This window comes from Mycena indigotica, assembly GCF_014461135.1.
Source record: "Mycena indigotica strain 171206Taipei chromosome Unknown Mind.scaff0007, whole genome shotgun sequence".
NCBI classification, from domain to species: Eukaryota; Fungi; Basidiomycota; class Agaricomycetes; order Agaricales; family Mycenaceae; genus Mycena; species Mycena indigotica.
The window spans coordinates 2,026,954-2,050,025 of NW_023503006.1; the positions used below are offsets into that span (position 1 = coordinate 2,026,954).

The 23,072-nt window shown below is 51.8% G+C and overlaps 9 protein-coding genes across 9 annotated transcripts; 4 read left to right on the forward strand and 5 right to left on the reverse strand.

Annotated features, from left to right (window-relative positions):
- Positions 1–144: 144 nt before the first annotated feature.
- On the forward strand, positions 145–1,453 carry MIND_00837300 (uncharacterized protein; the record flags this gene model as incomplete). The annotated part of the gene is made up of 7 exons (XM_037365039.1): positions 145–369; positions 416–549; positions 594–702; positions 750–908; positions 953–1,077; positions 1,129–1,261; positions 1,307–1,453. The coding sequence occupies 7 exons, from the start codon at positions 145–147 to the stop codon at positions 1,451–1,453; spliced, it is 1,032 nt and encodes a 343-aa protein (XP_037218281.1).
- A 903-nt stretch (positions 1,454–2,356) lies between these two features.
- Positions 2,357–3,253, reverse strand: MIND_00837400 (uncharacterized protein; the record flags this gene model as incomplete). The annotated part of the gene is made up of 4 exons (XM_037365040.1): positions 2,357–2,468; positions 2,513–2,641; positions 2,693–2,945; positions 2,989–3,253. 4 exons carry the CDS (start codon positions 3,251–3,253, stop codon positions 2,357–2,359), a joined length of 759 nt encoding a protein of 252 aa, XP_037218282.1.
- Positions 3,254–3,566: 313 nt separating this feature from the next.
- On the reverse strand, positions 3,567–7,577 carry MIND_00837500 (DNA replication helicase; the record flags this gene model as incomplete). The annotated part of the gene is made up of 10 exons (XM_037365041.1): positions 3,567–3,914; positions 3,967–4,264; positions 4,309–4,734; positions 4,780–4,901; positions 4,949–5,878; positions 5,925–6,458; positions 6,510–6,919; positions 6,972–7,056; positions 7,106–7,198; positions 7,248–7,577. The coding sequence occupies 10 exons, from the start codon at positions 7,575–7,577 to the stop codon at positions 3,567–3,569; spliced, it is 3,576 nt and encodes a 1,191-aa protein (XP_037218283.1).
- Positions 7,578–8,196: 619 nt separating this feature from the next.
- On the reverse strand, positions 8,197–12,005 carry MIND_00837600 (ULP-PROTEASE domain-containing protein; the record flags this gene model as incomplete). The annotated part of the gene is made up of 15 exons (XM_037365042.1): positions 8,197–8,469; positions 8,518–8,616; positions 8,669–8,813; positions 8,860–9,513; positions 9,560–9,649; positions 9,698–9,793; positions 9,840–9,953; positions 10,005–10,391; positions 10,447–10,561; positions 10,609–10,723; positions 10,774–11,022; positions 11,076–11,527; positions 11,577–11,775; positions 11,821–11,878; positions 11,926–12,005. The coding sequence occupies 15 exons, from the start codon at positions 12,003–12,005 to the stop codon at positions 8,197–8,199; spliced, it is 3,126 nt and encodes a 1,041-aa protein (XP_037218284.1).
- A 201-nt stretch (positions 12,006–12,206) lies between these two features.
- On the reverse strand, positions 12,207–13,613 carry MIND_00837700 (Mur ligase; the record flags this gene model as incomplete). The annotated part of the gene is made up of 1 exon (XM_037365043.1): positions 12,207–13,613. Exon 1 carries the CDS (start codon positions 13,602–13,604, stop codon positions 12,207–12,209), a length of 1,398 nt encoding a protein of 465 aa, XP_037218285.1. The 5' UTR covers positions 13,605–13,613.
- Positions 13,614–13,784: 171 nt separating this feature from the next.
- Positions 13,785–15,833, reverse strand: MIND_00837800 (Carnitine acetyl transferase; the record flags this gene model as incomplete). Its single annotated transcript, XM_037365044.1, has 4 exons — positions 13,785–14,701; positions 14,747–15,009; positions 15,056–15,214; positions 15,271–15,833. The coding sequence occupies 4 exons, from the start codon at positions 15,831–15,833 to the stop codon at positions 13,785–13,787; spliced, it is 1,902 nt and encodes a 633-aa protein (XP_037218286.1).
- A 1,411-nt stretch (positions 15,834–17,244) lies between these two features.
- MIND_00837900 (uncharacterized protein) lies at positions 17,245–18,400 on the forward strand (the record flags this gene model as incomplete). The annotated part of the gene is made up of 3 exons (XM_037365045.1): positions 17,245–17,500; positions 17,550–17,802; positions 17,851–18,400. The coding sequence occupies 3 exons, from the start codon at positions 17,245–17,247 to the stop codon at positions 18,398–18,400; spliced, it is 1,059 nt and encodes a 352-aa protein (XP_037218287.1).
- A 96-nt stretch (positions 18,401–18,496) lies between these two features.
- MIND_00838000 (H15 domain-containing protein) lies at positions 18,497–19,837 on the forward strand (the record flags this gene model as incomplete). The annotated part of the gene is made up of 3 exons (XM_037365046.1): positions 18,497–18,575; positions 18,628–19,286; positions 19,334–19,837. Exons 1-3 carry the CDS (start codon positions 18,515–18,517, stop codon positions 19,835–19,837), a joined length of 1,224 nt encoding a protein of 407 aa, XP_037218288.1. The 5' UTR covers positions 18,497–18,514.
- A 363-nt stretch (positions 19,838–20,200) lies between these two features.
- On the forward strand, positions 20,201–21,375 carry MIND_00838100 (uncharacterized protein; the record flags this gene model as incomplete). The annotated part of the gene is made up of 7 exons (XM_037365047.1): positions 20,201–20,320; positions 20,368–20,501; positions 20,546–20,651; positions 20,699–20,857; positions 20,911–21,035; positions 21,085–21,217; positions 21,271–21,375. 7 exons carry the CDS (start codon positions 20,201–20,203, stop codon positions 21,373–21,375), a joined length of 882 nt encoding a protein of 293 aa, XP_037218289.1.
- Positions 21,376–23,072: the final 1,697 nt, after the last annotated feature.

Genomic DNA, 23,072 nt, shown 5'->3' on the forward strand with positions numbered 1-23,072 from the left:
ATTCCTCCACCAACCTCCACCCGTTGGCCAAAGACTTGTACCTCTGGACACAACGACAGCCTCGGGATGTCCTAACTGAGACAATCTACAGCTATTATGAGTTGGTAGCAGGACTCTACAGCTCTATTCAGCCGCTTTGCACAAATGGCCACTTCCCGAGCGCAACAGCTATTTTGGGAAGACGATGCTTTACAGCTATGCACCAGTTGCGACACTACCGCAGCTCACAACCCCCCCACCCCCACCCTAATGACCCTCGCTCGGGCGCAAGAACTCTGTGTAGCGTGTGCGACGAATGCAACCCTGGGCCACGCGCAACATACAGCGATTGCGATGGTGGAACTATGCGTAGCGGTCGAGAACACACAAGTAAGCATAATTTTATTGCGCTTTTGACTCGTTCTAAGCGACCTAGTCTCGACGGAAACCCGCAATCTCGATGGCTAAGTTGGCGGTCCAACTCATTGCGCCGATTTTGCAGAAAGCACGTGATGGGGAGCTTCCGCTGGGCGACCCTGTCGTGCGGCATGTTCTTGAGGACATCATGACGTGCGTGTTCGCTGCTCACTCGTAATGTCTCTCAATCTGAGCAGAACTCTCGGGCGGATGCGCTGTCTTGTCGAGCAGCATCCAAACTTTCTGAAAGGCTTTCTGGAGTCCCTCCAGCTGAGGCAGCAGCTGAAGAAGCGCTACAAAGCGGTCGTACGTGCTATTCGATTCCTCCGTTGGCTCGGCTAAATGGCAAGTAGATGAGGCTCTCGAAATCTCATAATTCCACCAAGAGCAGTACCATCATCGAAGCTGTGGGCCTGAGCGCGCAGGTTGCGGTTGCGGTGTGCGATGCACCAGTGTTAAATGCGTTCAAGCCGATCGCGAATATGGTTGCTCTCTTCAGTGATAGAGCCACGGTAAACATTTTCTTTCCCAATATCTTATAGCTTAACAGTCCTAGACGGTCAAGTCGAATCAAGAAGCCGCTGCCGCGCTTGCACAACACGCAGAAAATGTGACAACCAATGTTTTGAAGCATACTGCTCTGGCGGGAGGATCGGAAGGAGCACGGGAAGTTCTTCAGAGGTCTGTGTCCAACTTTCTTTCACACTTGCAGACTGAATTGATAACTTACAGTGCTCTCCAAGACGCCGCATTTCTTCTCGACGGTTTCTCCGACGGACGTGGTAAATGGTTGTCGGCAAACTCAGATTCCGCGCGGCTCGCGAGCGTCAGCGCAAAGCTGGACAAGGCACTGGCGGTTTACATGGTAATGTCCTCTTCACCTGGCGAATTGAAGGCAAATATTTACTAGGCGTGGGAGGCTGTGGAGACGAAGACGGTGGTCCGCAGGACGACAGCACAGCTCTCCCGGCTTGTTACTATTGTAGATCGCATTCACTTCGAAGCACAGCACGCCACGCCTAGCTTTTTTTTTTTTAATGACAGGCGGCAGATGTGAACCGATGGGAATGCCAAGAGTCGAAGACTACCAAATATATCGCTAGTTTGAAGCTTTGCTGTGTTGTTCGAAGAACACCGAACGGCGAACCATCGGCACGCGCCGTGGCTTGTAAACCTTTGTTTGGTCGAGGCTCGAGAGGCAGTTGAAACAAAAGTTCTTCTTCGCGAATCGACTGCTGACCTTTCGCGACTTACTGCGGCTATAGAGGAGATTAGAACACAGCACAAGCTTAACAAGCTATGAACGCATCGACTGCGATTGGCACTCTTTTTTTAGACCACTGATAGTACGTATGTAGGTCCGTTTTTTTTTGATATCCCCTGTTTTAATGTACCATGTAATTTCCGCATTTGGTAAAATATTCATCGAATATAATCATTTCGACCAAAACGTCTCCAAGACGAGCCAAGATTCGAGGTTTATGTTCAGAAACAGATCGATGATAAAATCTGCTTCGACTGAAATAATAATTCTTTGTGAAGACATAAAGGACCGTGGACAACGCAAGCCCTACAGAAACGAGTCCATGTTCATGGATGCGCATCTACTAAGTTTACGATTGTCTGTGTTGAGCCATGTGGTAATACCGTAATTTTGGGGATGTAAAATGGAAATGACTGGCATCGAATTCTCTTGTTAAGACCTCCTCTCACAGTAAGGCGGCGGCGGCTCCTCGGGTAGTATCTCGAGTCGTACTTCAAGGGCCACGATGCGACGCCACCGTTGCGCATCAGTGGCATCATTCTCATCTTCCGTCCTGCTGCTGGGCGGTTGTTCCGGTATACTGAGCTTCTGAAAAGCTATAACTTGAGTGTGCTCTGGCTTCTGACGGATCGCTTGCGTCTCCACAAGAACCACAAACCACAAGCAGTCACTAGGAGCACGACAAGGCCAATGATACTACCAACAATGATAGAGATTGCTGGATGTGGATGTGGACGTGGTGTCAAGTGCGGGGACATGGAGGTAGATGGGGATGAGCTCGGTGAAGAGGACAGAATGGATGTTGAGGCTGGCGTTGTTGATGCTGAGAAAGGCGATGGTAGTAATACCGACGCAGAGCTGAAGTGTGATTTCGTGCTGCTAGCCATTGGCATAGATGTAGAGGGCGTACTTGCAATTGGATGAGTCGGGGGAAGCTGAGCAGTCGTTGTAGTCGGAGGGTTCTGCTCTACATCCTCAAATCTACCCAGAATCAGCAAACAGTGGCAGGCTCTCCCCAAGTCATGAACGTACGTGTAAAGCGCATAATCAAAATTCACATAAATATCCGTATCCGCCACGGTCCAGACAACAAGCCTATGTGGAGTATTCGCCAGGCCCGTTTCCGCAAACACGAGCTGGTCATACTGCAGCTCAAAGCTGTCCGAGGGCACGTGGTCAAACGTCCCCCGCTGGACGCCGTCTACGCTGAAGCTGGCCTTGGTTGTCGTCGTGATCCCCTCGTCCTGGAAGTTGGCGAGGATGAAGAAGACGTAAACCGCGGTTCCTAGCACAATAAGTGAACAGGAGTTGGCTTATCCCCTGCTCACCAGTAAAATCCATCGAGATGTTCATGATCCCCAGACCCGCGTTGTACGTAGCCGCGCTCCATGTCCCGTCGTGCGCCAGACTAGTGTCGGGCACTATCGCACACCCTACACAACTAGGGCCCGCCCAGACGCCGCTCTCGTTCGGCTGGTATACGGGAATCGCGCCCGTCATGCTGTCGCCATTGGTGTCGTCGATAGTCCGATTCGTGCTCGCCGCCAGAATCTTAGTGACAAGCCAGGCGGAGAGGAAATGGACCACCCGCATGCCAGGCAGAAGCAAAACACAAGCACATCGTTGCTCAATGCTTCTTCACGATGATTTGGATCCCGGCAGCCTGCAGCAACAGCTCATCGAGATGCGTTTCCGCTTTAATCATGGTTTAAAGCAAGTTGTGAGGTTTATGTAATCGAGTAAGATTTTGATGGCTGCAACGCCATACTTCGACTTATTTGAGCTGCGGGCGTCTCTGCTTACCTTAGACCTGCTCGAGGTAATACTTGAATAGATACTCAGAGATTTACACAGGTCGAGATATTCTTTCTAAAATCTACAAGAAATACAAATTATTGTAAGTAGGCTACATGATGCTCTCATTCACCAAGTCCCGCAAAATCGGCCGTCCACGCAAGATACCCTCCTCCTTCGTCTTGATCTTCTTCACCGGCCGCTCCACGGCATTCTCCTTGGCCGGCTCCTCCGCCCGGCGTTTCTCTCCTCCACTCGGCACACCCGCAAAACACGGATGAAGCGTGTCCGCTTGCGGCGGCAGCGCCAATATCCACCCACGGCTATCCATCAGCTCGAAAAAGTCCTTCAGCAGCGGTGCTGCCTGTAGCGTCTTGCGCGACCCAACGATGATCAGCTTTGACCGCGCCCGCGTAAATGAGACATTCATCCGACGCCAGTCCTTGATTAGATCGCCGACCTGACCCAGATAAGAACGCGAAAAACCAACTCGGAACGGGAAACAAGCTCACATTGCCATCCAAATTCGACCGCACCAGCGAGATAATAATGCAGTCCTTGTCTCGGCCCTGACTCCGGTCGGCAGTGAGCAGCTCGAGGCCTTTGCGGTGCTGCAGAAGGTGGTTCAAGAGCTTTAACTGTTGGCGATACAGCGAAAGAATGCCGATCTGCTCGACAGAAACCCCACTGCGGAGAAGCGTCTCTGTGATCTGGCTTACCAGCGCTGCCTCGACCTCGTTCTGGACCAAGTCGCCCACTTTCGAGTCGCGAGCAGGAAGGGCATCGGTGTCGACAAAAACTGCTTTACAGCTGGAACGCGTGAGCTTGCTAATCTTCAGTACGGAAGAAATCACCTCTCGGCCATAAGGCAATCCAACCAGCATCCCTTTGAATGACACATAGTCCCTTTGTGCAGCCCGTCCATGAAGGTCCGATCGGGAAGAACCAAACTCTGCCGGGCGACCTCGTCCGACCCACATCGCAGCTTGTTGTTGTATATCAAGCGATTCGAAAGCGTCATGATATCCTCGTTCATGCGGTACTGATGGGACATATCGGCGACCGCGTCAGGATGGGCAGTTGAAAGCCGTCGGAAGAGCGACACGTCCAGACCACCTTTGCGAGCGTCTTTGTTCCGCACCAATGGAGGGAGTTGATGGTGGTCGCCGACGAGCACGAATGTTTGCGCGAAGCGAAGCGGTCCCAGACACGTTGGGAGCGTGATTTGCGATGCCTCGTCCACAATGCAGTAGTCAAACTTCCGACGCGAAAACAAGGCACTATAATCGCGTCAGTATATATTCCACTCATCGCCACACACGTACTGGTCAACCGAGAGACAAGTCGTTGCTACAACAGGCGGAGACAAAATCTGGTGCTCTAGTTGCTCGACGGTAGTTGGCGTTCGTCGCGCTTCCAGAGTGAATTCTCGTGCATCTGGATGGACCTGTTTCTAATAAGCTGTTGAAAAACTTATTTCTCCATAAGACAAACCTTATCGACATTGCCGAGCCGCAAGATGTCAAAATCAACCTTTCCCTTCAGCTTTAGGAGTATATTATCGACCGCAGAATGCGTATAGGACGTCAACAGGACCGTTTTACCCATCCCGACCATGATTTTGATCAATGATGCAATCACTGTCGTCTTGCCGGTACCCGGCATTCCCAATATCAAGGAGTAGTCCTCGGCCCTGAGGACCTTATGGATAGCGTCTTGTTGATTCGAGTTCAGAGAGTCGATATGTGTTGTCAAATGTGCAGGAATGGCTGTTGATGGATCGACGAACACAGGCGGCCGGAGGTTCACGATGAGTTCCAGGCGGCGCTGGTCTCCGTCTACATAAAAGAGGTGCGCAAGATTATCCCGCATGCGTCCCATCCCACCGAACATTTCGTCTTTGTCGATTCGAAACACGGGACTCCCAATCGAAGCACCAGAAGGCCGGAACCGGGCCAGCCGCATATTGATGTTATCCAACGAAAGCTCGCGGTCCACTCCAATCACCACAGATAAGGGCTCTAGCTCCAGAATGAACCCTCGAGAGAGCGCATACATGTTAGGCTCGACCGACACAGTGATGGGTTCCCCAACACCAATATGTTTGTTCAAGAGGGATGTCGCTTCAGAGTTTCGAACAAACCGATATGTGAACTGATGGATCTTATGCGTCTTTGCCATGTATTTGGGTGGTGAAAATGTCGTGTCGAGAGCCATCGAGCTAAAACATCTGCCTTTTGCTTCCCGCTGAGCAGCACCCATGGTCCAGAGTTCCTTTCGAAACCTCAATAAATCCTGTTCTTCGAGCGATAAAAGGGCTTCCCATTGCTTGAAGAACTCGGCCTGCTCAGAGGTAATGTGACTGGTCTTCAGTTGATAGATATCGGAGATCGGAGACCGGGTATCTTCAACATTCTCTACCGCCTGCAAGGCATGAGCACAAAGAATTAAGCAATGGACCGAATTCTACCTTGCGATACAGCATACACGCATCGATGTTGTAACATCGCTTGCATATTCGTTCGTCATCAATCGTTGGTGGCAGAAAAGGTTCTGGCTCAGACGTGAATCTTGATCCATTGGCCTTGGTTCGGCGCATCATGTACCCCGCAATTTCATTGCGAATCCCAATGAGACCCTTGATGTCGTTTCTCGTCGCCGGTACTCTCACAACTTCTTCGCTTTGAGTGTAGAAAAGTAAACCTGATGTTACTTCTGCTCCGTAACGCTCCTGGGTAAGCAAAGTATACAGCATCGTTTGCGCGCGATGCTCTAAGCTAGCTACCGGACGACCGGTCTTGATTTCGAAGGGTTTGGGTCCACTAGATAGAACTGTTTTTGCGGCAGCCGAATCGGATATAATAGCAAGGACTGTCGCGTCGATTTTGCCTTTGAGGCCCCACATGGGCGACCAAATGTCTTCTTCAATATCGAGTAGCTGAGAGACAGCGAGTGCGGAGACCTCAGCCGGTCCACTGCGTGTATTGGTTAGAATGGCTTCTGGCTTTGAACATTTAGCTTCAAGTTTCCCAAGGAGCGACAGTACCCAACTTACTTTGGGTGAATCAGCCAGATATTTTTCGGAGAACGCCTTGAGACCCCGAGCCCGCAGATTAATTTCTCGTCGTGCGTCTTCTACGCTCAGATTAATTTTGGCTATGTCGGAAATATGCTCTCGAATTATTTCTTCGACTTTGGCTTCAATCCACCGCTCGTCCCAGTATTCGACAGCCATGCACGATTGCATAACTTCATGCAAAATGTTCCCCCACACGAGTGCTGGTGAGGTATCCGAGGTAGAGCGCACGAGACTGGATATCATTTGTTTACGACGGCATTCTATTGAATTGGCCAATGTCGTTGGCGTCAAGAGAAGGTCGGGATGAAGGATAAGAAAGTTTTGGGAAGATGTGATTGAAATGGCGGTAGATAGAGGCGAAGATCCAACAATGTTAATAATATCGCCTAAAATGAATAAAATGAGTGGTGGTTGTATCAGAGTTTCGTGAACACGAACCAACACGAACGTCAGTGCGCGCCCATTCGTCTTGCAACGTGACGCAATACTTTACGTCCGGTCCATCGAGACGAACGCTCAGGTCCTGAAGAGCCCGATGATCAACTTTTCAACACAAATGAAAACGTGCCAACCTTTTGCATTTTCCCGCGGGAGACCTCAGGTACTGCGACGGACTCTACGACGCATCGTATAAATGGCGGTGGGAGATAAATTGGCGTGTCTATCTAACGAACAAGTAAGCCAAAAAAAGTTCACGAAACCAACAAAACGTACCGGTTTTCGTTTCGCCTTCGGTTTCGGCTTTACGGGAGAAAGCAGTGGCTCTGACCAGTCCCAATCTTCCGCGCCGTCGAGCAAGGCACTCATATCCACGTCCTCAACCGCGACTGTCTGTGCAAGGGGTTTCGCCGGTTTGGTGGGGGTGGTCGGAGGGAGACGCGTCGAACACGGTGAGGATGCAGCAGAGAGGGTGAAAGTGGTGGCAGACGTGGGTTTCACTGGCGAGGGGTCCGGAGTCAGGGTGGCAGTCCAGAAAGAGCTGTCTCGTTCAAGGTCGAGCAGCAGACTCTTCATGAACTCTTCTTCTTCTTGGGGAGTCGGCATTATGGAGTCGGATGGCGCGTCGAGCAAGGAGGGAGGGTTGTAGAAGTCGTTTACAGCGCCGCCAGGAAGTGGGAGAGTGAAGGGAGGATCATCAAATAAACGTGACCGTGACATCAACAGTTTTTTCTCCTTTGCTCCCCCAACACCTCTCAACGACCGGGCTTTTCCATCGTCGAACGCTGTTCCAAGACCGTAATGGAGTATCTACCACGTTGTAGAGGACTAACAATAGATCATTTTCAAGTCATTCTGTTCTAAACTTGCGACACCACAAGCATAGTCAAGGTCCCGGGCGCTCTTCACGCACTGGACCTGTTACGCTCGTGGAAGATCAATCCCGCTTGCCATCCTTGCTGCCCAGCCGCGTTTTGTGGTCAGGCAGGTTCACGAGGATGCTTGCGGCGGCCGTCTCCGTAGAGTTGAGCGTGGTTGATTTACCCAATCCATGTTCGTAGTTTGGGGACAAACAAGCTGTTACCAAAAAAGGTTGTAGTCAATCTGCGTATACTAAGTTATGCGTTAGTAGGTGTACATTATCTAGTGTGTAGTTAATGGATGTGAGTGTGTGTGGTACAGAATGAATGCGAAAATGCGACAAGAAAAGTCATCATGTAAAGTGTCAGCCCCGCATACGATCCAGTTTCTTCCTTGGTGATTTCTGCTTCGATTTCATCGCCGGCACCGTTTCCACAATGTCGATGTCGTCGTCAGAAGAATCAGCAACGACTTCCGCGTCCTGTTGCTTCTTCTCCAACTCCTTGGCCGCGCGTTCTCTCTTCCATTCCACCGAGAGTTCCTCAATCTTCGACTTCAAGCTTTCACGCATGTCTTTGGTCCCTTCCATTTTCCAGTCGGCGTGTCGGTCCGCCGCAGCATACGAACCCTTCCTAGTCTTTGACTGGAATGAGAGCGATGAAATAGGTAACAGACCAACACGCACGAGCATTAGGTTGGCATATTTGTCAGGGTCGGAAAAGAAAGTCTGGGCAAGGTGAATAAGGTAGAGTCCACAATCACAAAAGTTGGGTTGGTGGGGGACCTACAACACGTTCAATAAGCAGTGATGACCACAGTAAGTGAAATCAACGAACCAGTGCATGTTTGTATGCCGCTTTGCTCGAGCCTTCCTCTGGTATATTCTTCTTCACCAACGCCTCTTGTCGTAGATAACTGCCCAGGATATTTCCCACTCTTGGATGCTTCGTTCCCAGTGAGTCCAAAGTAAAGATATAGGTACTGATGGAACATCAGGAATTTTCTTACTTGCAGACAAAAAACGAACCGAGGTTGATCTCCAACGACAACTTCTGGTTCGTCATCTGGAGCCTCATCATCAACTGGCGAGTTCAACCGGACCTCAACACGCGGAGATGTCGGTGGCGGTGGAGATGTCGCTTTCCGCTTGCCTTTGGAGGAATAGAATTGAGAAGCGGAAGGTTTAGGAATGTTAGTTGGCGGCGCAGGAGTCGGGTCTGCTGCGGCCATGTTGATGGGGTCGATCGAGGTGTCGAGGTCGTCCACTTCCATCACTACGGAAGGAATTCCATCCACCTCCATAGGCTCTTCTGGGCTATCAAACAACGAGTTTGGCTCAGACATGGTGTCAGCTGCGTCTGATGGGTCCATTTCAGCGTCATCCTCAATCGAGCAAGTCGTTAGATTTGCCGCAATTTCCGCTTCGGTCTGATTACTACTGGGAGAAATAGGTGTGCAAGGCCTATTTTCTGTCGGCGAAGACTTCCCAGACAGTGTCGTCGCTTTTGAATCTGGTGGCCGTGGACTTGAAGGAACTGGAGCATCTGCCTCAGGCGACTTTTCAGTTTGGTTGCGTGTTCTGCTACGGGTCGAAGGTGATGCTTTAGTGGACGGTGGAGGTGGCAGTTCTGGCTTTAACACATGTTCTGGATGATAAATAATGGCAAGATACCAATGAAGGCTGTAAACAGTCAGAAATGAAGTGTTCGATGGCTTATAAAACGCACTTTTCATTGATGGGAACAATGATGTATTTCTTGTCGAAGAGATCGAACTTGGAGGTCCATTTGGCAACACTGGCGTAACTTTCTTGAAAGCTACGGAGACAATGATGAGATGGAAACATATTTGATCTGAGGACGTACTTTCGCTTGTTCAATTTCTTGTAGAAAAAAGAGCTGAAAACGTGAATCTGCTGTGCTAATTCTGCATTCTCTTTTTCAAGTTGGTGCAACCAGAGTCTGGGCGCATGTTTAGCACTACGTCAAGCAAAAACAAGATGTGTACTTTAGACCGAACTCGATGAGAGTGTCATTGAGGAATTCGTTGGGTCGAAGACGTTCCATGTCGCCATTTGTGATGTTAACAGCTCCAGTTTGACCGGGAGGATAAACAAGAATGCTAAACAGGTTACATATCAGCCAGCTTGCAAAAACATAGATGTTGGCATACACTTCGTCTGTATTGGGGTCGGGTGCCGACTGTGCGTTAGACTCAGACTGTCTTGTGGATCTTCGTTGCGGACGTGGTTCTGAGAGAGCTTCAGATTGGCTACGACTCCGAGTAGCAGTGGAGCGACTCGTCCGTGGAGCAGAGTCGGGGTCCAGATCGATGATAGAAGGGTGTTGCCTTAATTTCTGCTTTTGTCCTGGATGTTTTGAGGGCTTCCCTGCCGTAGTGTCGTTATCCCATATTGCCAATTCGTCATCAGATTCCTCCTGCACTGACGTTGCAGTGGACTTGACACTGCGCGACGATGCTTCGCCCTTCGCCTTTTTCGTCTTGAGAACTTCTCCGGAATTAACTGCTGCCTTCCAGGCGTTATCACCGGCGACACTGCTTACATAAATTCAGCATCTGGACAGTGGACATTCAGAGGAACAAGAAAAATTACCGCAGAACGCTTTTGTCCTGAACCAAAGGCTTTATCCATGCAATGAATGCTTCGTACTCTGCCCGCGGGGCCTTGCCCAGATTGACGGTGATTGTACCCTTGCTGCGTCCATCGCCTATAGATAGTCAGAAAATGAGCCAAACCTGACGATTCTCCTCGAACCTTGAACAAAAAATTCTGAGGGAATCGTGGTACCAATGCGCTTGCGACTATTATGCAGCGGCGGGTAGAGCTCTAAGACGAAGATTTTCTCGGAGTTGTCGTCGGGTTCCATGTACTAGCTTATAATCACAAAGACTGGACACAAATATTGACATAGAACACTACCTGCAGTGTCCTCGCGTCGGAGGACATAGCAATGTCTTCTCTGTGTCCTACAGCGGATGGCGTAGGTCGGTCGGATGATTTGAAGGTTAATTTTGTTCCCTCCCAGCTCAAATGGTATGGCGCATGGAATAGTTGGCCACCCATGTACCAAGATGTGATAGGAAGGAAGGGTCTCTGCTTGTACTGAGGAGGGGCAGGGATCTTCACAGGAGCAGTTTTGGACAGAGCAATATCGATGGTCCGTCCGCTCTACGCACGTTGATAAGGACATCACGGCTAAAATATGAGTTTGGTCAACGCACCTTGGGCTTCATTGCGTTTTTCACGCCTGCAGGCCTGCGTACTTCGGCCAGGTTCAGCATCGGGTGAGTGTTTGGAGACGATTGGTCGACTTTCTTTCGTTTGGGCTGTGAGTTGTGGGTCTCCAGTTGCAAGGGTGTCCTGCCCTCAAATTGCTGTATCCTGGCTTGGACCGTTCCCTTGTGAAAATGATCCTTGGATTTATCAGGCGACGACGAGGCCTCTTCTATGTCGTCGTCGTCTGAGTAGGTTAGATCAACAGGCTGCTGCATGGAATTCTTTTCTGGGGCCAGTGGCGGACGAGCGGACAGCCGCTCTCGCAAGTCTTTCGTCGCAGCTCCGTCTTCTATAGTATGTGGTGTGTCCCCCCAGTAATGGGACCGATGTTCATCGCCTCCTTCATGAGCCGAACCCAAGATTGTGGGATCGCTAGAAGTGCTCTTTCGGTGTCGTACTAATTTTGCATCAGTATCCTACGACATAATTCCACGAGTGTTGCCCACTGTTTAGGGTAGAAGGCGTTGCTTTCTTGCGGCCATCTGGTCCGCTCAGTCGTGGTTTCTTTGCAGGCGGGTGTGAGGAAGCATAATTGGTAAAAGTAGTCGTCGCTACAGGGTTGCCACTCTTCCTGGGCTGCGGTACCTTCGGACCGTGCAGGTTGTCGCCCAGGCGCCCAGACAAGGGATTGGTAGTGCGGATGGGCTATTGAACATGATCACTCTCGTAGCGCACACATTGCAGACATACCTTTGGATTCGCAGGCTTCTGAATTCGAGTGGGTTGCTGCGACCATGTACCAGCAGTTCTGGGACTCTAGATGAGTGTGTTTCGAGCAATAGATAGACGACGTGCCCTGACGCGTCTCGGTTGGAGAGTGGGGGATCATGAAGCGCGTGAACGGCTTTTCGGTCGTCCTTGAACAGCGCAGTCATCGTGGCTGAGCGCTGAGGAGGAGGAGGCAAGGGTCGAGGTCGAAGCGATGTAACCGCGCGTGACCTGGGTGCGTAACGCGTGTGCCCCTCAGCTCTTCCCACCACCACTTACCGCATGGTCCAGTGCTCTCTGCAAGGCTTGCATTACATTTACAAGTACAAATTTAAAGGTCTGCTATTCGATATCAAGAATGATCCAATTCAATCAAGGCGCATCTGCTGCTCTGCCAATAAGCGATAAAAGTCGGCTATGAGATATAGACTGCCTGCCACGACGACGAGTCCTGAAGGCGTATTTTCCTGACATGAAGCTGCCCAGTTGATTGCCTCTTTCAACTGTGATCTTTCCGTGGCGACCCAGGTTTTCGACGTAGGTTCCAGTGTCTTGACTGCTTCCTCGAGCTCAACAGGTGGAACCACGCGTACCCATGGCATACCCTCCGGTGAAGAGAATTGCACCAATGCTACATTAAACTTGACATTGGGCAGGGAAAATAATGGTCGCAGAGTGTCCGTTGGGGACTTGTGCGGTGCATAGGAGAGACCAAGTATGAATGTGAGCGAAATTGGCTTTGGAAGAGGTGCAAGCAGTTCGTTAAGATAAGCACCGAGTGACATTGCTGAAGCGGGATTATGTGCCCCATCCGCAAGTACCAAGAGTGGGGTCGAAGTAGTGATAGAATGGAAAGAAAGGCGACCTGGCCAGCGAGTGTTCTTTATGCCGTCTGCTATCGACTTGTCGGTGAAGCGCGGGCGAAGCGAAATGAACTCGGAGCTCGTGAGTGCAGCGGACACCACAGATACGGCCAAGGCCAAATTATCGATCTGATGTTCGCCATAGAGCGGAAGTAGGGCATGAACGGGGTGGTCAAAGCATGGCATTAGGAATCGAACGGGGGTAGGTGGTGGAGAGACGTGCGCAGAAAGCGAGAATGAAGCCCATTCCGGCCCGTCGATGTTTGTGTCCCAGTCTCTGGTGAAGACTGGAAGGGCGTAAAGCATGATAGCTCCAGTGTTTGTGACCGCATTGGCCACGACATTCTCCACTTCCTCATGTGTTTGGGTCCCCAGAACAAACGGTTTCCCACTCCGAGCAATGGCTGACTTCTCAGCAGCAATGGCAGAAACCGTAGTTCCAAGGAATGCTTGGTGGTCGAGATCAACAGCAGTTAGCGCTGAGACAAGGACAGACTCGTCGGGGATGATATTCGTCGCATCGAGCCGTCCACCCATGCCGACCTCCAGAACAACCACATCCACCGCCGCTCGCTCGAAGACGAGCAGCGCAGTCAGCGTAAGTATTTCGAAACTGCTGAGGCTCGTTTCATTTTCTTCGTTTAGTCGTTCAACTTCCGCTCTTGCGGCTTCATACGCATCGAGTCTCACGGTCTCGTCGTTTATTGTAATGGAATCGTGAACCGAGATTAGATGAGGGCTGTTGAAGCGTCCAACCTTGACGCAAGTGGCGAAGATGGATGACACCAGAGCTGCTACGCTGCCTTTACCATTTGTACCCGCTATATGACACGTTGGTCGAGTGTAGGCCGGCAGCTTTTGAGAAAGGCGTTGTATCCGGTCAAGAGTGAGATCGATGGACATGAGAGGCTGACTGAGACGCGGTCACATGCTCACTCAACTCTTCAGCTCACGCCTCATGCGACGAGAACGAATCGCGTATTTCTATGCCCATATAAAGATTTTTTGCTTCCAATTTGTTACGCTCTGACAAGTCAATAACAAGTCGCATAAATTAACTCATCGTGCAGTTCTAACCAAAATCTACAACTTGCCCTTAGCAGCAGCCTCCTTCTGCTCCTTCGCAATAACCCTCTCCATCACTTCCCTCGCCTCCGTCGCAGCCTCTTCCAAATAATACCTCAATCTCGCGGCATCTCCCCTCTTACTCGTAATCGTCCAGCGAATATAGCGCTCCCCAATCGCATAGCTCAAGCCATAGCCATCAGGCACGACCTCGCCATAGCCCCAGCCGTCGAAGAACGGCGAGGAGAGCTGGGACGTGCTAAGCTCCCAATGATTCGTACGCGAAAACGCCGCGTCTTGGTATATCTCGGGAACCGGCTCATCGGGCCGCAGCATCCGCTTCAGCCCAAAGAGATGGCGGTCCACACCCTGCCCATCTGCAGCCCATGTGGCATATTCTCCATGACGGCGGATCGCCTCGCGCATGAGTGAGACACGATTTTCGTCAGTTTCGTTGACATCGAGCATCGCGTCGACCCAAGCCTTGCTCTCATTGCTAGCTGCACGGATGACCTCTGTGCGACCGAGCTGGAATTTTCTGGTCTGAGCGCTTTCGTAAGTGACCCCTGGACGGCCGAACATGCGACCAAAAGCCAGTTGTTTGACCAGTTGGGCCCAAGCATCAGGGGAGGCTTTGAACGTCTTGGCCACCAAGGTTTTGCCGTATCCAGTGTATTGCAGAACATGAAGCTCGTGCTCGCCCACCAAGTCATCGAATCGTTGCGTTGCGCCGTCGATAAGGGACAACGTCGAGGACGTAAGCTCGAAGGGGAGAAGAGTGGGGGTAGGCAGGGTCTCGCCAGTCGGTGTACCAAGATCGGCTTTCCCAGTTGCAAGTGTGGCGAGAACAAACTCGTTCATGCGTAAAGTAGGTGTGCCATCCATGCACGAGTGTTCGCCGAGGAAGCCCGAACGACCATTTTCGAAGACGATAACTGCAGCAAGTTAGCTGTGCTCCCCTCAACAAGTTAAACACGCACGCTGGTGCTTGTCATAGAATCGGTTGCGGCCATCCCCAACCCAGCAAGCTTTTGAGATCTCCTCCCGAGTAACTGGGCTTGTGTCATCCAAAGCGACAATGATCATAGCGCTTTCGATGGCTTCTAGACTGGCGGCGTTGACCGGAGAGGCAGCAAGCAGCGCAGCACGGGCATCTGTCCAATTATCCCGATTGTCAGACGTCAAGGCACCAACGGGCGGCGCCAACTCAGAGCCAGCGAGTTCAATAACCCGTTCAATTTGTCTACATGACGTTGAACGAGGGGATAAATGCACTTAGAGGGACGCACGATTCGAGCTCGGCAGCTGAGAGTTCTTTTCCGGAAGGATGGGCTAAGGGGACCTGGAAGAATTTATTTTTGCGAACAAATACGATGTGGTTATGGGTTGCAGGGTCGAATTTGTGTGCGGTATCTGAAGGTTTAACGGGGTATCGACATGAATGGAAGCTGCGAATAAGGGTCAGCTTGCTTATGAAGCAGTAGAAATTGACTGTTCGACTCACAGCCATTTATAAGAGGACATGCAAAGCGGGGCTCCTTTGACCTTCTCCGGCTCGAGCTCCTTTGATTCTACCATCTGTCTGAACGGTAGCATTGCCTTGATGAGCGCCGCTGCTCTCTGTGCTTGCTTGGTGCGAAGGCGGTCATTGACGTGGACGTAGAAATACGAGACGAATACGACCACGGGATCGCGATAGCCCATATACGCCACGTCATTCCACCAGTCGCTCAACCAGTTCCCTCTCCCGGGCTCAGCAGCCCTTGCCTCCAGCCGTTTCTGCAACTCTGCAGCCAACGGAGAACCCAAGAAGGCATGAACGGCGGCTTCGGTTTGAGAAAACTCGACTGGGGTTAAGTGGGGCTTGGCAGAGTCAAGGTATTTTTGCGCGGTTGATTCGAGAGCGGGAATAGGAAGTTTGGGGAGGGATGCTTGGAAACGGAGCATTGGGCCAGCGGATGGGTCAATGGCGTAGCCTTTGGGTGCAACTTCGGGAGTGGTAGAGTTCTTGCGGGCAGAAGGCATAATGAAGGAGCGACGAGGGAGGCGGGCTGACAGCCTGAGCATGCCAGTGAGGCAATGAGCTGGTCAAGAGCAAGAGACAAAATTTAGCTGGACCGGTTAATATTATACCGGCTCACCTCGTGATTACCCGTTCCCCAGGCTCCTAAACCACCCGTCGTTGCAGAGCGGAATCCGAGTAGCGTAGATACGTCCGAAATCCGATGATATTGATAACCGAAATGTCCGAAGTGTGACAAGTGTGATGAAGAGTTTGGGGCCGCTCTGCCAAAACTCTTCGTAACATCATGTCACATTTCTGATTTTATACTAAATTGATACATATTTAGCCTGAATCACGCTCTCGGATTGCGCTCTGCAACGAGGGTTGGTTTAGGAGCCTGCCCGTTCCCCACAACCGCTTTCACCCGAACGAAAGATCGATACACCCTCAATAATCAATTTGCCCTTACCGTGAACCGGCTGCTTTCGTATTGCGCTACTCCGACGGCATGGCGCAGTTAGGCAACTTGCGGGCCTTAGTGACTCTGCCCTTCTGGCCACTAACTCCGCTCTGGGTAGCTCTGGACAACAAGCACCGCAAAGCTCCGATGTGTATGTTGTGTGTATGTCTAAACAGGAGTTATTCTTGGAACCATCCGTCGTGCTTCTTTATGCCAACCAACGACGTCAACCAACTCACTCCTCTGAGTCCCAGCGACTCACACATTGCCAAGACACTGTGGGCAGTGGATCCGTAATAAGCAACAGTTTGGATACCCAGACCAGACAGGTAGCGCACCTTGACTAACAACAACACTCGTCCTTCCCCCAAATTAACGCGTCTCTACCAACACAGAGGGGCGCCACCGCTGTTCTACAACCCGGATTTCAAGACACGCTTGCGATTGCCTGAAAAGACAAACCTTGCGAGCCACAAGACAGATGTGCAAACTGATTTATGAGCGCACGCTTCACACCAGCAACGAGAACCTTGAATGATCGAGCAGCCTGGGGTCAGCCCGACCTGCAGCCACGGAACAAGTCGAGAGGGATGAAAACATGGGGTCTTCCGTTACTTCCGTATTGAACTGTCGAAGCCACTAGGTTCGAAACTATCTGTTCCACTCAGCTCTTAGGCGGAAGACTTAAATTGTTGTCCCACTACGGCTATTGGTCGTCCATGAGCGATTCTGTGACTTTTCGCGGGCGGGGCTAGAAATTCACGATCACGTGTTGCTAGCTGCACAATGGTGAGCAACAGCACAGAAAGATCATAGGCTTCACTTAGCAGAAAGCGTTTACCGAATGTTGCACTAACTTGAGTTGGATTACATAACACCCACTGCTTGTTTTAGCCCATGACTTGATCAACGCGGAAACGCATCTCGATGGAGGGGCTTGCCGCGCTCCGGCGGCGAACAGCCCTGCTTAGTGCCCCATTGCTTTCAAGTTCTCCACTCCCTCCCAGCCCGGCATGCGGGCGCTCTTGTGGCTCGGTGGTGGCGCGAGTCTAGCGCTGGCGGCGCTGCAGAACCGGACGATCGACGACACGAACGGGGACAGCGTGACGGGGGCGAAGCCGGTGTACTACCCGCCGGGGCCGTGGCAGGGGCCCAGCTGCACTGGGTGCGCTATCCAGCCGGACGTCGGGCAGGTCTTCGAGGGGACGTATAGCGCCATGACGTATCGCACGACGATGGGGGTCATGAACATAACCATGGACTTTACAGGTGTGTGTGCCTCTGACTGTTTATAAAAAGTATTTATTTTCCTGGGAAGGGACGGCGATTTACGTGTACTTCGTGCTGGCCAACTACCAGGGACCGGGTGTGACGACGGAGACAGAGGCGGCGTTCACCGTCGACGGCGTGCAGCACGGGTCGTTCAGCCACGTGCCCACCACCGTCCAGGAGCTGTTGTATAACCAGCTCGTCTTCCGGCTCACCGGGTTGCAGAATGCGCCCCATACCCTTGTTGTGGCCACACAGGCAGATACGGATTTGTACCTCGTCTTCGACTATGCGATTTACACGTACGTAACTCGGCTGTCGGTGATAAGGTTGCTGAATGGCTGGAATAGGTTTGAGGATGTGGGGGGCACTACGCCGGCTGGAACGACGCTCCCACCTCCGCCGACCCATTCAAGTGCTCCGCCACTCCCCACATCGCTGCCCAGCAGCACCCAACCACAGTCCACCTCGAGCGCTGTGTCGGTATTACTGCCATCGCCTTTATCATCAGCATCATCCACACCCGCTGCTGCCTCTGTATACATCTTCTCCGATCTACCCCCGACACCATCTCCCTCTCATTCTCCCTCCCCGTCCCCGTCTCTGACACCACATCCACACCCAGCAGCCCCCGTCATCGCAGGCAGCGCCGTTGCCGGGGTCGTCGTCCTCCTCGCATTGTTATTCGGCTTTTGGTTATGGAGGCGCAGACGCACCCGTCAGCCACAACCACCAGTTTTGCCTTATAGTATACCCGCCCCACCGCCGCCAACGAGCACCATGACGGAGGTAACTAGTACGACCGACATCGATGCAACGCGGTGGCGCCGCATCGAGGCGCTTGAAGCAAGGCTGCAGGCGGTGTACCCAGAGCCGCCGCCTGCTTACAAGTCGTTGTAATGGACTCCATAGAGCTTTCTTACTGTCGGGACTTGTGTATGTACCGTAAAAAATTTTATTCACGAGTGATCACGTGGAGCTACTAGGTAGCTGTTACGCCTCGAAACTGTACAGATGGTCGAAGCCGGAGGCGGAGGCACGTTGGGCCACATTGTGCAGAATGCCCCACCTGAAGGTGTGTTGCCTCCCTCCCCTCTGCTGCCCCCACTCACCAAATAAAAAAACAGACCATGCCCTCAAACGCGAGTACCTCGCGAGCCTCCCCACCGAGCAGGTCATCGATATATGTCTGCGACTGGATGTGCACGTCCCGATGGCGCTGAAGCGCAATATCTGGCCCGCGGACTTCCGGAGCGCGCTGCGGAAGACGCCGAAGGTGGAGGATGTGCCCCCGTCGCTGTCGACGACGGCGGTGACGACGACGACAGCAGCAGTAGCGACGACGACACCGACGCCGCCGGCACCGATAGCAGGCCCGTCTTCTGCACCGCTGCAGCCGTATGGGTACCCCTACCAGCACTACCCGGGCTATGCCTACCCGTACTCCTACCCGCCCCCACCAGGCGTCTATCCCCAGCCGCCTTACGCCTACCCTGGCGCGCCCCCGTTCTTCACCACCCCGCATGCCCCCGATCCAACAAGTGCCGCGGACGACGGCGACCTCCCCAGCTACGAGGACATGATCGTCGAGGGGCTCACCGCCGTCAACGACCCCGAGGGCCTCGCCCCAAAGGACCTGTTTAACTGGATGGCCACGCGCTATCCCGTGCAGTCCAACTTCCGCCCGTCGGCCAGTCAGGCGCTGCAGAAGGCGTACCGCCGCGGCCGCTTCGAGAAGAGCACAAGCGGGAAGTATCGGCTGAACCCGCATTGGGAGGGCGGGAATGTGGGCACCCAGTCTTTTCTTTGGTGTCCAAGTCTAACCCGCTGTAGTCATCTACACGACGAGCGACCCGCCGGCCACAGACACAGAGCGCCGCCGCGCCGCTCATCCCCGCGCCCGCGCCGGGCGGGTACGCCTTCCCCGGCGGCCAGCCGCGCCCGCTGCAGCCGTTCATCCCCGTCCCGCCGCGGCCCGCGCTCCCCGCGCCGTCCGCCCTCGGCCCGCGTCCGCCGGCGAACGGCGCCGCCCCGCTGCGGTGGGCGCCCCCGAGCGCGGTGCCGCCTGCGCGCCCGCACGTGCCCCCCGCGAGCGAGCACGTGTTCGCCGCGGCGCAGAGCATGCTGCAGGGGATCAACTTCGCGGCGGGGACGGAAGGGACTGGGAGGGGCGTGGTGGACCCGTCAAGGGCGGAGTTGCAGGCCCAGCTTGCGTTGTTGGCGGCGCAGCTCGAGGAGGTCGCGCAGGAGGAGGAGGGCGACGGCGGGGAGGACGGGGACGAGGAGGAGGAGGAGGACGCGGAGGGCGAGACGGAGGAGGGCGCACCCGTCGTGTAGGATTGTTTATTGTCGTTGTTGTTGTGCATTCATTCGCTTTCGGGTTTATACATAAAATTATTCTAGCTCTATCTGAGGTCTACAAGAGAGAGGAACGCAAAAACGTTGCGCTCGTACTAACCTAACATGTGATCTTCGAAGATCCCTTGCTCTCGATCTCCGACGATCGCTGAGAGATCCACTCTTGCTTCGCTCTATGGCGCGCAATAAGAGCCATCTCTTGTCTCCTTGTTAGACGCTGGTCCGGGAGAGCTATTGACTCCGGGGCTCTACAGCTATGCGCCTCGTGGCGACACACCCTTGTCTACAGCCTTACGCAGCAGCAGCCAGCTTTCCCCAAACCCCTCCCTACTTTGCACCCCCATGGCCCTCTCCCGCACGCAAGAGCTCTGTGTGGCGTGTGCGACGGATGCGACCCTGGGCCACGCGCAACATGCTGCAATTGCGCTGGTAGAACTATGCATCGCGGTTGAGACCGCCCAGGTGAGGATGACTTTCCTGCCTTTGTTACATTATCTTAAGCCACCTAGTCTCGGCGGAAACGCGCCATTTCTATGGCCACGGTAGCGGTCGAACTCTTGGCCCCGATTTTGCAGAAAGCACACGATGGAGAGCTTAAAGTAGAGGACACAGTTTTTAAGCATCTCCTCGAAGAGATCACAACGTGCGTTTTCGCTTCTCACTCGTAGCGTCTCTCAATTTAAGTAGAACACTCGGGCGGATGCGCAGTTTTGTTGAGCAGCATCCAGGCTTTCTGAACCCTCTGGAGACCTTCCAGCTGAGGCAGCAACTGAAAAAAAGCTGCAAAGCAGTCGTACGTGCCGTCCTATTGATCCATTGGAACGGCTAAATGGCCAGCAGTTGAGGCTCTCGAAATCTCATAACTCCACGAAGAGCAGTACCATCCTCAAAGTTGTGGACCTGAGCGCGCAGATTGCGGTTGCGGTCTGCGATGCGCCGGTGCTGAATGCTTTCAAGCCGATCGCGAACGTCGTCGCCCTAATCAGCAACAGAGCAATGGTATGTGCTCTTTAACTTATTGCAGAAGTTTCTCGAATTCAAAACCTCTGCAGGCGGTCAAGGCGAACCGGGAGGCCGCCGCCGCGCTTGCACAACACGCGGAAAATGTAACCACTAGTGTTTTGAAATACGCTGTTTTAGCGGGAGGATCGGAGGCTGAGCTTGAAGCGCTCCAAAGGTACATTGAACGTACTTGACCGTTTCCTTACATGCTGAAAATCTTGCAGTGCTCTCCAAGACACCGCAACACTTCTAGACACTCAACACAGTAAATATACCGCATGGTTTTCAGCGACCTCCGATTCGGCGCGGTTCGCGAGCGTCAACGCCAAGCTGGACAAGGCGCTGGCGGTTTACACGGTACATCGTGTTCTTCCCTCTTTTTTTTTTGTGGTCAGTTGACGGGAACACAGGCACGGGAGGCTGTGGAAGTCAAAATCCTTCTTCGCAGAACGAGTGATCAAGTCTCACAGCTTGGTGCTGTTGTACGACGCGACACGCGCAAGTTTTTTTTTTAGATATTGACAGCGCCAACAGCCGGTGTCAATGCTTCCAGTTTCGGCTATGCGTACATAGCTAATTATTAGCGCTCTCGCCATCGATGTGGATGCCAATGTACATATCACTCACTCATTAGCTACATAGTACATAGTATCTGCTGGTAGCACCCTGCGGCTGCGGTGTTGTGATGTTGTGATTAAACTAACACGTGATCTTGAACTAGGTGCCGGCCTTGCCAACTTGGACCTTGCTTTGGGCCTCCCTTGCTTTGGTCCTTTCTTTAGCTATTGTGCAGCTTTTAATCATAAACAAACTTGTGTCATATTGTTTTTCCATTTGTTTGTTTAGCCCTAGCACTGAGGCTCTCTAGCACAAAAAAAATAATAGAATGGAGAATTTTTTGACAATTCCTAGTGGCCTAAGTAAATTGCCACAATACCCTTGCACTCAAAGTAACAATTGGAAAGTGTCAACTGTCTGCCAATTTTTAATTTTTTTGTGCCTGAAAAGGCTGAAAGTTTTGATTTTAATTTTAGTGATTTTTTGTCAAGGGGGTTTTTTTTTGCTGTGTAACATGTAACACAGACACTTGATTGAAATACTACAGTTAAGGGAAACATGAAAGTTGAGCAATAAAGAGGGAGTGTGTAACAATAAAACATAAGCTGAGTGATGTCACAGATAAGACCTGGCCCGTCCGCTCTGGCACTAGTGTCAAGCTACCAAGGGCCAACAACACACAGCACGTAACAACGGGGAACAGGCACTCTAGTAGGGAGGAATGCATAGATGGGAAGCACGTGACTGAGAACAATATGTTAGGCTGATGTCAAGCCCAACTTGCAGTACAAGGGGATTGGGGAGGAGTGCTAGGAGGCTAGGAGTAGCGCCTAGCCTGTAAGAGATGTATGATCGTCCCCTCTGCAACCAGGAACAGGGACAAGGAGGAGCAGAAGAGGCCAAGGGTGTCCAATCACTCCCTCAGCAGGCATGCATATATAAGGTGTGATAGTGTACAACTGTACTCTATCACTGAGATCATCTATTGTACCATTTCTCACTGTGCAAGGAGGCATCACCAACTTATCAGGCCTGAAATGACCTGATTCGAACCTAACACTGACTTCAGATGTGTCAGGCCCGATCCAAAGCCTAACAAGTGACACCTACCACAGCCTGAGTAGACTGTTCATTCTAATATGAAACAACAAGTGGACATGCACATCAATCTGTTAATTTTTTCATTGATCACACTCATCCGCTCATATTTTGGTCAAAGACATCCAAATGAGGCAATTTTCCTCTATTCTGGTACTGGAGGCGCCAAAATTGCCTAATGTGATAGCCTTACCAATTGCCAGGTTTCTTAGGCATATTATAGCCTTCAGGCCCTAACAAATTGAATAAAATATGATAGTAGTATTTCATTCAGTTTACATGTCACATGTCACACTGCCAATATTATCCAAATTTTCTCATATATCATGTCATTTTATTTATATTCCTATGCCTAAAGTAGTAATTTATGATATTTCTGGGTGGATATAATGCCAAAAACTTCCCAATCATAAAATAATTTTAATTCTAATTTTTTGTATTGAATATTATACTTAAAATACCATTTGAATTGATTATTATTATTGCAGTAGTTCCATCATATAGAATAAAGGATTCTCAGGACTTTGCATATTTTTGTAAGGGGAGCATGTGATGT